Genomic DNA, 13,739 nt, shown 5'->3' with positions numbered 1-13,739 from the left:
AAGGATATCCCGGAAGTGGAGTTTGCTTCATGATCTTCTTGCGAATATTCATATTGTAATATGATCTGCTTATGCAGCTATTACTTGCACGTTTCTGAGCTTGCTATTTTTACAATTCATTATTGAACTCAACTAGTTGTATTTCTAAATTTGCAAAAAAAAACCCATTTTTTATTGACTTATACATCATATATGATATAATATGTGTATAGTGTTGGTGTAAACGTTTAAACACTTGAACCTCTTAGGAAATATGATACAAGACAGTAAGCCTAATTTCCCACAACTTCTTAAGTCTTTAAACCACGACAAATTAGGATAAATACATGTAATAATCACTTTGCCAACACATGTTTTATGAAACCAAATAATTTAGCAAATTTGTTTAAAATGAATTGGTACATGTGATTGCAGTTAGTGATGTCGTATGGATGCAGCTTACACTTTATTGTGCAAAAGTAAAAACAATCACTTCAGTCTGCATTCATTCTTGCAAATTTAACTCAAAACACTCAAGATGGAACTAAACGTGCATTGTATGGATTTTGAAATGGCAACGTTTCCGTTTTTTATTAATTGTTATGATTGTCATCAATCTATTAATTCCACTATTGAATTTAAAGATGAGAGTAAGTGTATTTCAACAACAGTAACAATACAAAGGGCTTCTGTTGTCCGAAAGAGCCTTTCAATGAACGTGAACACAATAGGCAATTTAGGCACAGATTAAACATTAACAAGTTCCATAGGGTATGTGACAATGTGAATAATAATAATAATAATAATAATAATAATAATAATAATACTAACGAGAATAATATTAAATAATGATAATAATAATAATAATAATAATAATAATAATACGTATTTTGCAAATACCTCCAAAATGTAACGGACAGCTATTGACAAACGCTACCAATATATTTAAATGTATGACTATTTCATAAAACTGCTCTGAGAAAAAAGTGAGACCGTGTTTTTATATGGTCGAGGGACATTTTCAGTCATGAAGAGCCAGTAAGTTCAAAATGAAAATTGTTTTATTGCAACCACCTTTATGCAAACAAGTACGTTGTAGTTCGTCTGCATCCGCGCGTGAGAGATGTCTCCAAGTCGGCTTAAGGCGTTGAATTTCGCATTAGCCGTAATGTTGGCCGATGTAAACCTCGCAGAAAGAGTTATCTTCGCTTGAGTGTAGGTAACCCAAGCCTGGCTGTTAAGAGCTCTGAGTGTCAACATTGTGGGGAGATATGGACCGCCGTCTGGCGAACATCCAGAGGTCTGCCCCTCTAACTCCTCTTTGCTGACAGTGATAAGGAGCCATGATTGGTGTAAATAGCTCTGAAACATTTGTTTTATACGAAAACAGTTGAGATATAAGACATAATCAATCATGTATACTTTTAAAGTCTGGAGAAAGTGCAACAAAAAATAAAAAAGTAGGCTACCAGCCGAGGGCCTTTAATTGGTTTCCATCTTCTCCTTGTTTTGGAACCCAAAATAACTTCCCACTCGACTCTCTGCCTCGGCCCGGGTCAGGGAAAGGTTTAGGTGCTGTTGCGAAAGCCCAAGAGAGATTATCTTCCAGAGCACGGTCATGTCCAGCCATATCATCCTATATGGTGACAGCTCCACATCTGTATTTGCAAGAACAGAAAGAGAACATGACAACACGTTACAGATAAAACTGTGTCACAACAAAACATGCGTCAAAAAACTTATTTTTCTCGCCCTGGTCGTTGTTAATCCTTCTCTTTTTTTCTTCTTCAGTTCTTTTGAAGCGTTGAAGGTAAATGAATAAGAGCTGGTCTGCATCCGTTCTTGTCTTTTAAAAGTTTACCGCTCAAGTTGTAGTTTGAGAAGACAAAGGCTGCTGTGGGAGTGGGATGCTGTCTATGTCCGCCCCGAATGATTAATCGTTGTGGTGGGATTTTTCCACGCCCGCTGCTCGGTGTTGACGGAAAGCGAGCGCCAAACGGTGCGGAGAAGAGAGAATCTCTTCCGGGATAGAGGTCTTTTGGCCATTCATGGGGTTTATCTATTTACTACGTCACCATAGGACTTCATTTATATGACGGTGGTTTTGAAAAAAAACAGCAGGATTATTTCGTAGTCGGCACTTTTACACCCGACCCTCCCCCTAAGCATCATTTGCACACACAAAAAAAAATCTGTAATTTCAAACGCCACTCAGTTGCTCAAAGGAAACGGGTAAGTGCATTTAGGTCAAATGGGGGTCCATGTAGTGATCAGCGGGGTCGAGCAGCCTCTCTTTGGTTACCTCACCTCCACTTTCCGCTCACTGCTGACTGACATACACCCCTCACGACCACCAGGATACCCTCCTTATGTAGGACAGGTACATGTGTGACATGTTCCCGTTTGGCTCTTGTTGATGGAGAACCAAATGCTGATTAAAGTGGTACTACAACCAAACTGTATGACTGTGGACGAGGGGGCGATATTGAGTAAGGCTCTCTACAGCCCTGGTTGTGTTTGTAAAGAGAAATGAACAGACGATATGCTGGAGTTGTCATTATGCCACTCATAAAATAGTATTTTGTAGGGAAAGCCCTCACCATCTCACATAGTGCGAATTGTCACGCTGCGGTGCTAAACATTCTGGTGTGTTCGCCTGGCTCAGAGCGGAGCTGGCTGCACTTGAAACTGTGCATAATGCAGGCAGCATTAGCTCTTTCAGCCGCTAACAGGCACCAAATATATGGCACTTTAAAAGTGACAGAGCGGTCTTTCCCTCTGAATGGGCGACACGTGGAAAAGCTGCTTCTCTGCGAGAGACTTGCTCCTCTGCCAAATGCATTGCGGTGTCACATAGCCCTCTCTTCTTCTCCCTCCGAACTGATCCGTTTCTCCTCAGGGGCAATGACTGCCTCCATTAATGATTCACGGGCTCAAATAAAAGGGATTTAAGTTGACGTTGCGTCACGTGAGTGCAGGGGCGCATAATACTGCGCGATGTTATGGCACGGGGAAGAAAACCGGAGCCCCGGTCTGGCCATATGATGCTGATTATATGCGGGTTACCCCCACTTTCCGTAAGGGGAGTCCAGGATTTATAGTTTGTTTTTCGAGCTGAGAAAAAGAAAAGAGAGACAAACTGAAAGAGAGAACTGAAAGAGAGAGGATCCCGGGTATGTGGATGTATTATACTGCTGTCACGGACGGATATGTTTTTGCACGCGGACAGAGTCAGAGACCGAGCTTTGGGAGGATGGATTTTATTTTGAGGTATTTCCGCCGATTGTTCATTACTGTCGTGAGTTATTGCTGCGCGAGGCAGAGGTCAGTGAAATAGGGGTCCCGGGTTTCTGCAGGGCGAGGAAATACAGACAGGTATACCAAGAAGTATCGATATTCATGTTATCTGTTAATATCTCCGATTCATCATAGCTAATCGAAACATAAACAGACCTTCAGATTTTACATAGAGTGTATGATTTGAGAATTCCTGTGGGCCATTAGAATATAAGCATTGTTCCATGTTATGCCTCATAGGTTAATAATTATATTAAAGCCATTATTAGTTTCCATGCAAATTTGAGTAAGACAGACTGAATTATTTCAGTTGTATTCATATTTCTGAGAGCAAAAGCAGCCATTTGGATAAAGGGGCCTGTACAACAGTTTGTAAATAAAGCGGCCATTTAAATACCGGCTTCCTAGAAGAAAGAACAAACCCATGCAGAGCGTGCGGCTGCTACAAGGTGCAACCAGTCCCATAAAACCAAACATCTCCTCTTCACGTGGGTGTTTCGTGTAAATGATACATCAAGAAGATTTACATAAAAAGTAGGGGAAAGCGGCGAGGTTGTGTCGCTCCGGCAGGGAAACGAGCATATAATGGAAGACGGAGTGCGGTCCAGGATCGCGCGGCCGTGCTGAGGTCACGGCGCTCCTTCGTGATTTATGGGCACGGGGACTTGGGGAAGATGGTGCGCGAGAGCTAATGACTATTCGATCCGTTTGTGGAGAAAATGCTTACCGGTCAGCAGGGAAACAACAAACACGTTATTTGCATTGGCCCGTTTTATGTTATTAGTAATATTACGCTGATAGGGAGCAATATTTGGTTGTAATGCTATTTTTGTGTTTGCATTCTGGCTTTTTTTTGTTTGTTGCATTTATGCATTTCGTCTATGTTTTTTTGTTATGTTCTTGTGTTTCCCACAGATACATACATTTCAGTTGATATTTTGCAACCAACAAAAATGAAGATATTAATGGCTGTCAGGATATACTTTAACACAAAGGCGTGGAGCCTGCTGCTAAATCTAAAATCTAAACCAAATAATTATCTATAAAATGTTTGCATCATATTTAACTAAATTAGGGTTAGCCTGTTTCATTCTGCGCCTTTAAAAAATATAAGGCCTACTCAATTGCCTATAATATCAATAGACTTATTTATAATAAAATGGTAGTATACCATACAAAATAAAACTAGCAATTATTTATTTTCCAGAACACATTCAAACGGTATATAATCTGATAAATGTAAAATGTTTATTCCTCTTTACAGAAATCCAGCCAAGTAAATTCAGGCCATTGCACGGTCTCCGAGACACCTTGAACTGCCTTCGGTAAGTCCATATATCTTTATTGATTTGTGTTATAAATGCTTGATGGTGATATCCTTATTCAATTTCTAATAAGTACCACACACGCCCACCAAAGCACTCGCAGGGATAGAGAAGCAGCCTATGACTTGTACATTTCCTTGTAGCAGCAATATGACCAGCCCGAGAGCAATAATTCCTTCTCTTCCACTTGTCTTTGTGGTGTAATTTGTCACTATAAAAGTGACGAGTGGAATCGCAGCTCTTGGAGCGGTGCCTTACTCCTTTCAAAAACTACTTTCAGTGAAAGCCATCTGCTTGTAGCTGCTATAGTTTACTGCACTCAAGTTTTGAAAATGGATTTTCTTTCATCAACAGTTCAGTTTTTTTCCTTCCCTTCCACATTGTTTTACGCCATATTGTGCACGGCACTATACGACCCTCATGACATTTCACCCTCAGCTCCGGGCTAAACTAAAGAGAGAGACGAATCAGCATTTTATCAAAATACAAAGAAGTCAATAATTATACAATGTGACCACTCTGGTTTCGAAAAAGAAAAGGCCGAGTTGGCAAAAAAAAATCCTCACGCGTGAATTTGTGTCCCACTCAGTCTCCCACGCCGTCCGTGGGCTCTATACCTAATTCTTATTGTCATTGAATTTTGTCTCAGAGCCTGAAGCCAGAAAAGAAGCTGCATGCTCTGTCTATGTGTTTACCGGCCGAGCAAGCTGAGAGGACATAAATCTATTTTCTTCCATTCTTTCTCTGGCTGCGAAAGCGGAGCATTACCACGCAGAGGGATTCCCTCACGCTGCCGACTCTCTTCTCCTGTCTGCCTCGCCGCATGTCCTCCGCTCTGCCTTTTGGTGATGAACCTTCTTCCCATTTTTCACACCATGCTTCCCGGTGGGGTTTTCCCCTTGACATACTTCGAACACGGCTTTGATCTGAAGTTGTTGTCCTTTCTAATCTTAAAATAATACTGTGTTGTGTTCTTCATACAAGAAGCCATGCAACGCAGGCACTGACATACTGGCGCTGGAATGAAAACAAATTGCGCGTCCCCTAAAGATTGAAGACTATATGCAAAAAAGTGCGAGTTAATGATCAATCCGCGGATAGAAGCCCTTTATGTCCCGTGGAAATGGAAATGCAGCATGGTCAGCGGCTGATTATTCCTTTGTATTCTCCCCTCTCTCCAACATCTCCTTCACTGGGCTAATAATTCGACCACAAGACGTGGAGTAAATAATAACAAACATTTAAAATTTAAAACACTTTAGGGATGGACTTCCAATATATTTGACACGATTATTTTTCTTCTTCTAGATACACTACCTCATTTGGTTGGGGGAGGAGGAGAGACAGCCACTTGATTTGAACTGGCTTTCCAAGGCGCTACTTATTTGCATAATTTTTTTTTGTCTATGGTGACGCTCTGGTTCGGGGCAGTTCACTGGTGTCTGCATGGTACTGGTGAAGGATCACATCGTCTAGCATATAGCCTTGGCTGAGTTTAATATTGCTATGAAGCCCTGGCCATTGCTCTAAAGCATGACGATATACATTTAATCTTGAGGCCAGATAACTCTTATCTCGCTGACCCGACTACTCACGCCTGCTTTCGTAATCTTGGTTTACCCATCCACGTCGAGTAGGGGGGGAACAAAAAGAAAAGGGGAAAAGGAAAGGGGGTTCTCTCGGCTCTTCCCTTTTTTTTTTTGTTGTGGCTGCTAATGCCTGGTGCCTGGCAGGGCGCACTCTGCTGCTGCTGCTTCACCCTGCAGCCAAGCCCTGCCTTTAAACTTTTCTCTGGATTACCGCTTTGATCGATTTCGTCGCTGAATGAGAACATATCGCTCGGTGCTCTGCATTCGTCGTCAGAGGATAAGGTAAGCAGGCCAGAAATAGGCTCCCCCGGTTGTAAATGGCGGAGTTTGTGTGTCGCGCGGTGATTTATCACCGTATGACTTAGATCTCGGTTCAGGAAGAGTTCACACACACACAGTCAGGCAGCCTGATTTCTCTAACGTGGAGCAGAGTGCTGCGCAGAAAGTCTGTCATTTGTCTCTCTTTCTCTCTTTTATGACTATCGCAATGGCTGGCCTGGAGATATAGACCACAACGCTTTGTGATATCTTTTCCAGTTCACCGTGTGTGCAGATGCAGCGGAGACACCTTCTTTCACTTTGCGGTTTCACTGCATTAAAGACAAGCTCAGGGTGCATTTTATACTAATTTGCTTTGCGCGGCTGCACAAACTCAGAGTTTGCAGACATTTTCCTTTCACTTCTTTGCGTTAATTTTATGGAAATGCATTATAGTTATATGTTTGCTCCGGATTTACAATAAGTTTGTATTACAGCCTACAGTATTAACATCGTTAATGGTGGGCTCACATTTACAATCAGACACATAATTAATACCAGCCTATTAGTTTCAGCAGTGCAAATTAGAAGTTAGGGTCGCAATCAATTTCTTTTGATTTCATTGAGTTATTATTTATTTAATAAAGTATCCAGATTGTTTTCTTTCTTGGTTGGATCGACTGTAATAGTTAAATCTAGAGTACAGACAAAGGAACTGCATAATTTCACAACCAAATAGTATATGAATAGGGCGGGTTTCATTTTTATGTTTGTGGGCCTATATTAAAAATGATTCACTTTTATTTAAAGGTAATGCAGCACATTATTATTATTGTTAATGCGATCATTATTACTTTTTAATTGTTATAATTATTATCCTTATGCATTGCACTTCCCTATTTAAAATGTCAATCATTGAAACACCGGAAGTCCACATGAAATATTTCGCTATTTCATTTGTAATGTGACATCATAAAAGATTTCCCCATGATGACCCGTGTATCTGTGTCAATTATGGTTTATAGTTTCCCAAATAATCTTTTAGAGGCGGATCCCCATGGTTACCTGCGTGAATTATGGTAGTTTAGCAGCTCTAGCTGTGCCATGCCGGGTTTCTGTCCGCCTGACTACCGGGCTTGGCTGCTCACCGGGCCACTCATTCTGAGCAGGCCGTCCCGGCCCACTGACCCTCATATATCACCGCGACGGGCCGCCGTGTAGACAGCACCGACAGCAGCCATTATTATGGGCCTGCAAGGAAAAGTTCACACCGTGGTCATGGAGATGCACGGCTGCTCGCCCGGTTTTTCAGGTTTCCTCGTGGCCCCTCCATTTATCTTGCAGCATGCAGAAAGAAAAGAAAAGGAAGAGAATGCGGTTGTTTATGTTTTGCGTCAGGTGGCCGGGGAAGCACAGCGCATTGAGATCGATCCGGTTTTCTGAAGGAAGAATCTTTTGTGAAATCCGAGTGGAAAAAAAAGGGTTAAAAGTTTGTGGGCCACATGGAATGTATTCACTTACTCACTACATAAGAAATTATATACAGTGTTGACAGCTCCGTTGGCAAAATAACAACATATCAGAGATATTATTTTCCGGTGTGGTTACCAGCTAATAAGATTTCCCTGCAACACACTTGTTTTATCTATACCGCATTTTATCTCAAAGGTGTTCTGTAACTCTATATTCAGTTTAATTTTTAATAAACTCAGACATAAAATGGCATGCAGTTTCTATGTAGGTCCTAAAATTGATTTGGCATTCTGAAATGCTTTTGAAAAGGTTTGTTTTGAAGTGGTTTGGCACAGATGGTAATGCAAGGTTAGTGCGTGCCTTTGTGTAAGCCATAAGGTAAACGGTAATAGTCTACAGAACTGTTGGCCCTATCTTGCTTCCATAGTCTCCAGTGTCAGGCCTGTATTGAAAAGTAAGATGGATCGCCACCATTTCTTCTCCTCACAGTGCGTCTTGTAACCCTAGGTTCACCCGAGGAGGCCATTGGCGGAGAGGCGTCACGTGACCACGGGGTGCCAATGTTATTCTACAAGGGTGTCAAGACCCTGTCAGTTTCTGAAATAAATATTGGGAAACGGCGAGATGCAAAAGGCAACCTACTACGACAGCTCCGCAATTTACAGTGGCTACCCATATCAAAGCGCAAATGGCTTCAGTTATGATGCCAATCAGGTCCAATATCCCCGGGCCTCTCATGTGGAAAGTGAGTACCATCGACCTGCCTGCTCCCTGCAGTCTGCTGACGGCTCCGTGGCTCTGCAGAAGCCCGGGGAGATGGCGGAGAGCTGCGACAGGACCACAGCCATTCAGGCGGCGCAGTCTAAGGTTCATCCCGAAAGCAATCAACCACAGGTGCCCGTGTCAGGCCCACCCCCTCCCTCACAATCCCCCGGTGCTATCAGCCAAAACACAAGCAACGGGTCCAACCAGCCCAGTGCCAAGAACGGCTCCCCGACCTCTACTCCTCGCAAACAGATCTTCCCCTGGATGAAGGAATCCCGCCAGAACACGAAGCAGAAACCCACCAGTAGCTCCAGTTCAGGTACTTTCATCCCAAACACACACACACACACACAACTCGATAGCCTCTGACCATACAGGGAGAGGAGAGAGGGGCAACCAGCATGGAATGTCCTTTTGTGAGGGGTAAAATTATGTGTGTTTTCATAGTGTTAGAGATGTGTTCATTTTACTCCATCATTTTCAAATCAGTTGTTTGTGGTATTATATTGAATTATGTATCTATATTTTGTTCCCTCTGGGGGACCCTCAAGTTATTCAGGAACTGACCACACAAATGACCAGATAGTTTAATCAACACCTCTTTGACAGCTGTATCCTGTAATAACTAATTTACATCTTCTTGGAAATTATATAAAATGATTCCCCAAACATGCTAAATGCACTATAAGGTTATAGACTATAGAAGAATGCCTCAACATCGGAAGCAGAGTCCACCATTTGGTATCCCTTTGCCCTGCAGCTGACCTGTCCTTACTGTAAACATCATCCACTGATCACACAATCTTCCTGGAGTGACAACAAACAAACACGCACAACAGTTGTTTCAGTTTGTCCTGCTGTTTTGATGAGAGGGAAACTTGGTGGGTCAGAGTGGGGGTTATGTTTGGGGTGTTTATTTACGTATAGAGACCAATTAAAAAATAAGAGATGCGCATCTTCCCATGACCTCGTTATTTTGTAAATGCAGTGGGCACTATTTTGATTAAGGTACAGATAATATACAACAGAATTGTTTTATTTCTGGAGCCTAATTTGGATTTATGCTAACCATAGGGATTTTGTATCCATCCAGCCAGATCCTGCTGTTTTGATTGAGGAACAATTAGGTCAGGTCGGGGAGTTTGGGATCTTTATTTATATGAACTTAACTTCATGATTAAGACCTTCTTTGTTGTCATTTAAGTAGGTACTTTTCTTTTAGTACATTTAGAATTATATGTTTCTGTTTTTGGAAACTTTTCCATTAGTTTTAACACCATGTTGACGTGTTAACATGTAAGGAAACCAATTTACGCACGATTTACGCACGTATGAAGGTTAGGTCCTGCTGTTTAATTGGAGGAAACCTTGCTGGGTCACAGTGGGGAATTTGTCTTTGAGGTAGTCGTCTATAAGCTAACATGCTCAGCAGTATGACACCCGTCAATGTTATTTATGTTGGGAAGATGTTCTCATAATATTTCATCAACTGGTAAAAGTGCGAGCATTTATGAAAAGTATTTTACGCACGTTCACGCATGTACACAGGCCAAATTCCTATATGGAGGACAACTGGTGCGTGTCAGGGGGAGGATTTGTGTATGCGTATATGACAATAAAGACCCCACATCTAAACATGTCAGTGAATCTTACCTTCCCATGGCCTTCCCTTTTTGTAATTTATGCATCATTTCCAAATTAATTATTTTAAAATATACAGCAGCATGGTGAGGGGTTTTGATTATTGAGGTGCTAACTTTTATTTAAAAAAAACTTTTACGCACGCATGCCAGAGAGATTACATTAATCATGCCCTTCACACAAAGTCTTAGTTAACTATTCTTTAAAATATAGAGTAGAGTATCATACACAAATAATTGTTATCATAATTGACATACAAGAGTGTTAACTTCTCTTTTATCTTTGTAACCTAATAGGTGGTTGTGTCATGCTGCATTCCTCTTGCTCCAGGTTTAGACGACAGGTAGTGATATGTATTAAGTGTTGGCCGCATGCCACATCGGCTAGTAGACCAACACCTCGCTATTCTGCAGCCATGCTGCAGCTTCTGGCTTATCACTGAGGGCAGTGGTTTATACACCCTGAGGAATACATAATGCTTGTGTTTGCATTACATTTGTGCTACTCTGTGACTACGGGTGAAGAGGAGGGTCAAATGTTCTAGAAGGTTACCTGATTCCATATCAAATATTGACCCACTATTCTTCAGTTACATTTTTTTTTCTTTGTTAGTGTAGCGTGTGCGGATTGTTAATTGTCTTATGGAGCCCTCATGATAACCCTGCTTTGCAGTAGGCAGTGGGTTTATCAAAATGTGCGCAAATGCTCACGCGCACGTAAGGAAGAAGAAGACGAAAACAAAAAATCGATGATAACACCCCTATTTAAGTCGTGGAGCAGGGCATATTTATCTAGTAAACCACCCCCTCTTGATGGTTGAAAGTGCTGTTATCAGCTGTGTGCGTGTTGTCAGACGATTTTACTCTCACTCTCCTGTCTCTGCCTCTCTCTCTCTCTCTCTCTCTCTCTCTCTCTCTCTCTCTCTCTCTCTCTCTCTCTCTCTCATACACACACACACACACACCATCTCTCTCCCTCTGTAATGGATTACTGATTGACACCCTCCTCTCCTTCTCCCTGACAGTGGAGAGTTGCCCCGGAGACAAGAGCCCTCCAGGGTCAGCAGCTTCGAAGAGGGCCCGGACAGCTTACACCAGCGCCCAGCTAGTGGAGCTGGAGAAGGAGTTCCACTTTAACCGGTACCTGTGCAGACCCCGGAGGGTGGAGATGGCCAACCTGCTCAACCTCACTGAGAGACAGATCAAAATCTGGTTCCAGAACCGAAGAATGAAATACAAGAAGGATCAGAAAGGTGTCGGAATGATGCCTTCTCCTGGCGGGCAGTCCCCTCGGAGTCCCGTGGGCCCGGTCTCCGGTGGTGGTGGTGGTGGTGTAGGATACCTCAACTCTATGCATTCTCTAGTAAACAATGTACCTTATGAATCCCAGTCGCCAACGTCTTACAATAAACCTCATCAAAATACATACGCTATGGCCACGTCATACCCCCCTCCTTTGAACAGCTCCCTCAACAACTGCCCGCCCTCCCAGAAGAGGTATCCCGGGACAGACTCGGCCACGCCCGAGTATGACGCGCATCCTCTCCAAGGCAATGGCAACTACGGGACTCACATGCAGGGCAGCCCGGTTTATGTCGGCGGAGGTTACATCGACTCAATGCCCAATTCTGGGACCTCCGTTTTCGGTCTAACCCACCTCACGCATCCGCCGTCCGCTAATATGGACTATAATGGAGCAATCACAATGGGCAACAGTCAGCATCACGGAGTGTGTGATCCGACACCGACGTACACAGACCTAACGTCGCACTACTCTCAGGGAAGAATCCAGGAAGCGCCCAAACTGACGCATCTGTAGCGGTGGCGCTGCCCGGATCACTCCGCCCATTGTCTTATCCACCTCCAGACACATCACTGCTTTGTTTCTGCGCCTACTCACGGCTTCCACCTTCTCTCAGCTTTTGTTTATGTTTTCTATAGTTTGATGTGTGAAGTAGCGTAGGATAAATAATCACGACTTGCTTGAATTTTTCTCTATTTGCTCGTGTCATTGTCTCACAAATACCTTTATCTCGGCTGTAGGACGTCTAGTGTGGGAGGGAGGGGGGTATAAGCTTACAGTATAAGCATAGGCCTATTTAATCTTCTTTTTTTTTTACTTGTTTTAAATTCGAAACTCAAACAGGGTATTATGAACATATGTTATTCATTTTTAATGTGAATTTGTCCGTCTTTTATTTATCCGCAGTTGAAGAATTGTGTTTTGCATTTTGTTGCACTTGTGAGAGGATCCTTCAAGAGCCACGAGTTGGGATTATGAGGGAAATACATTTTTCAAAAACAAGGGACATGAGCTCACACGCTGCCTCCCTTGCTTGTTGTTGTTCTATTGGACTTTGTTTAATGTTATTTATTTTGTTTGGTGTTAAGATAAAAGAGTCCTTTAGTATTATTTGACACCTCAGCGATCTTTGTGTGGGGACAAGGTTGGTGGTAAATTAGCCCCTCGGCCCTTCACCAGCCCTTACATGTAGTCAGAAGCTCCCCAGCAGTACCATGTTGCTATTATGCTATTTCCGTTTCTTCTTCAAGGAGGTGTTTTATTTTCTCAGCGAATGTAAAATCAATCAGTCATGCAATAAGGGTGGAAAGAAGGACAAACATTAGCATTTTCCTTTCTTGAAGAAAAAAAGAAAGACGTCATCAATTTACTTTTTTCGATGTCATACATTTCTCGCTGCTCCAATTCGAATAAATAAATAAAACATAATTGAAATAGAATTGCAGCCAACCTTGTAGTTTTAATTTAGACACAACAGAAACATTTCACATGATCACAAAATGAAATACACGTTTCATAAATAAAAATGTCAAAATACTTTTCTAGTTTTCCAATTATTACGTTTAGTTATTGCTCTATATTACTATATATAATTGTCAAGGTGATAACAAAAAAGAGAAAACATTTTTTAGACATTGGCAAGAGAATACCATTTTAATAGTACCAATTGGGATCAATGGTTTATTAAACTATCTATATATTTGTATAATATGTATGCATCCAAAAACACTTGAAACCAGTCGCAACATTTAATATTCAATAACCGAAAAGGAAAAGGTTGCAGATTAAGTCAAATATTGAATTAAAGCTTGTTTTTCTCTCCCCTCCTCTTGATTCGACGTGAAGAAAAGTCTCGGGTGGCCTTTTTCACCTCCTCTCATCTGCGTGGGCACATCCATATTAATAAAAATGTCACACTGACCCTTCTGGAGATTCTGCAAGAAGACAACAAGCTAAATGAGAAATCGTTAGAAAAATGATTCCCTGATATGTGCAGTCAGTCAAATGCGGTCATAGAGGATATAGAAGATGAAGCAGAATCGTAACGGGGCTTATTTATGTCATTATATTACACAGATGCAGATGCCAGCGTGAAGGAGTTCAACACGAA

The 13,739-nt window shown here is 42.0% G+C and overlaps 1 protein-coding gene across 2 annotated transcripts; it reads left to right on the top strand.

Moving 5' to 3' along the window:
* Positions 1-3,004: 3,004 nt before the first annotated feature.
* Positions 3,005-13,059, top strand: hoxa3a (homeobox A3a). Of its 2 annotated transcripts, XM_034545121.1 has the most exons (4): positions 3,005-3,249; positions 4,541-4,601; positions 8,429-9,005; positions 11,352-13,059. In XM_034545121.1, exons 3-4 carry the CDS (start codon positions 8,546-8,548, stop codon positions 12,143-12,145), a joined length of 1,254 nt encoding a protein of 417 aa, XP_034401012.1. In that variant the 5' UTR covers positions 3,005-3,249; positions 4,541-4,601; positions 8,429-8,545; the 3' UTR covers positions 12,146-13,059. The 2 variants fall into 2 exon arrangements, with proteins under 2 accessions (XP_034401012.1, XP_034401011.1); XM_034545120.1 differs by lacking the exons at positions 3,005-3,249; positions 4,541-4,601 and adding an exon at positions 5,939-6,472.
* The last annotated feature ends 680 nt before the right edge of the window (positions 13,060-13,739 follow it).

Source organism: Cyclopterus lumpus, chromosome 11 (genome assembly GCF_009769545.1).
Source record: "Cyclopterus lumpus isolate fCycLum1 chromosome 11, fCycLum1.pri, whole genome shotgun sequence".
Taxonomy (NCBI): Eukaryota; Metazoa; Chordata; class Actinopteri; order Perciformes; family Cyclopteridae; genus Cyclopterus; species Cyclopterus lumpus.
This window is presented reverse-complemented; position numbering and strand designations above follow the sequence as displayed.

Bases quoted from the DNA above. Each gene is read 5' to 3' on its own strand.
- hoxa3a (XM_034545121.1), top strand. From the start codon at position 8,546: ATGCAAAAGGCAACCTACTACGACAGCTCCGCAATTTACAGTGGCTAC. The intron at 9,006-11,351 runs GTACTTTCATCC...TCTCCCTGACAG, and splicing joins CACCAGTAGCTCCAGTTCAG to TGGAGAGTTGCCCCGGAGAC.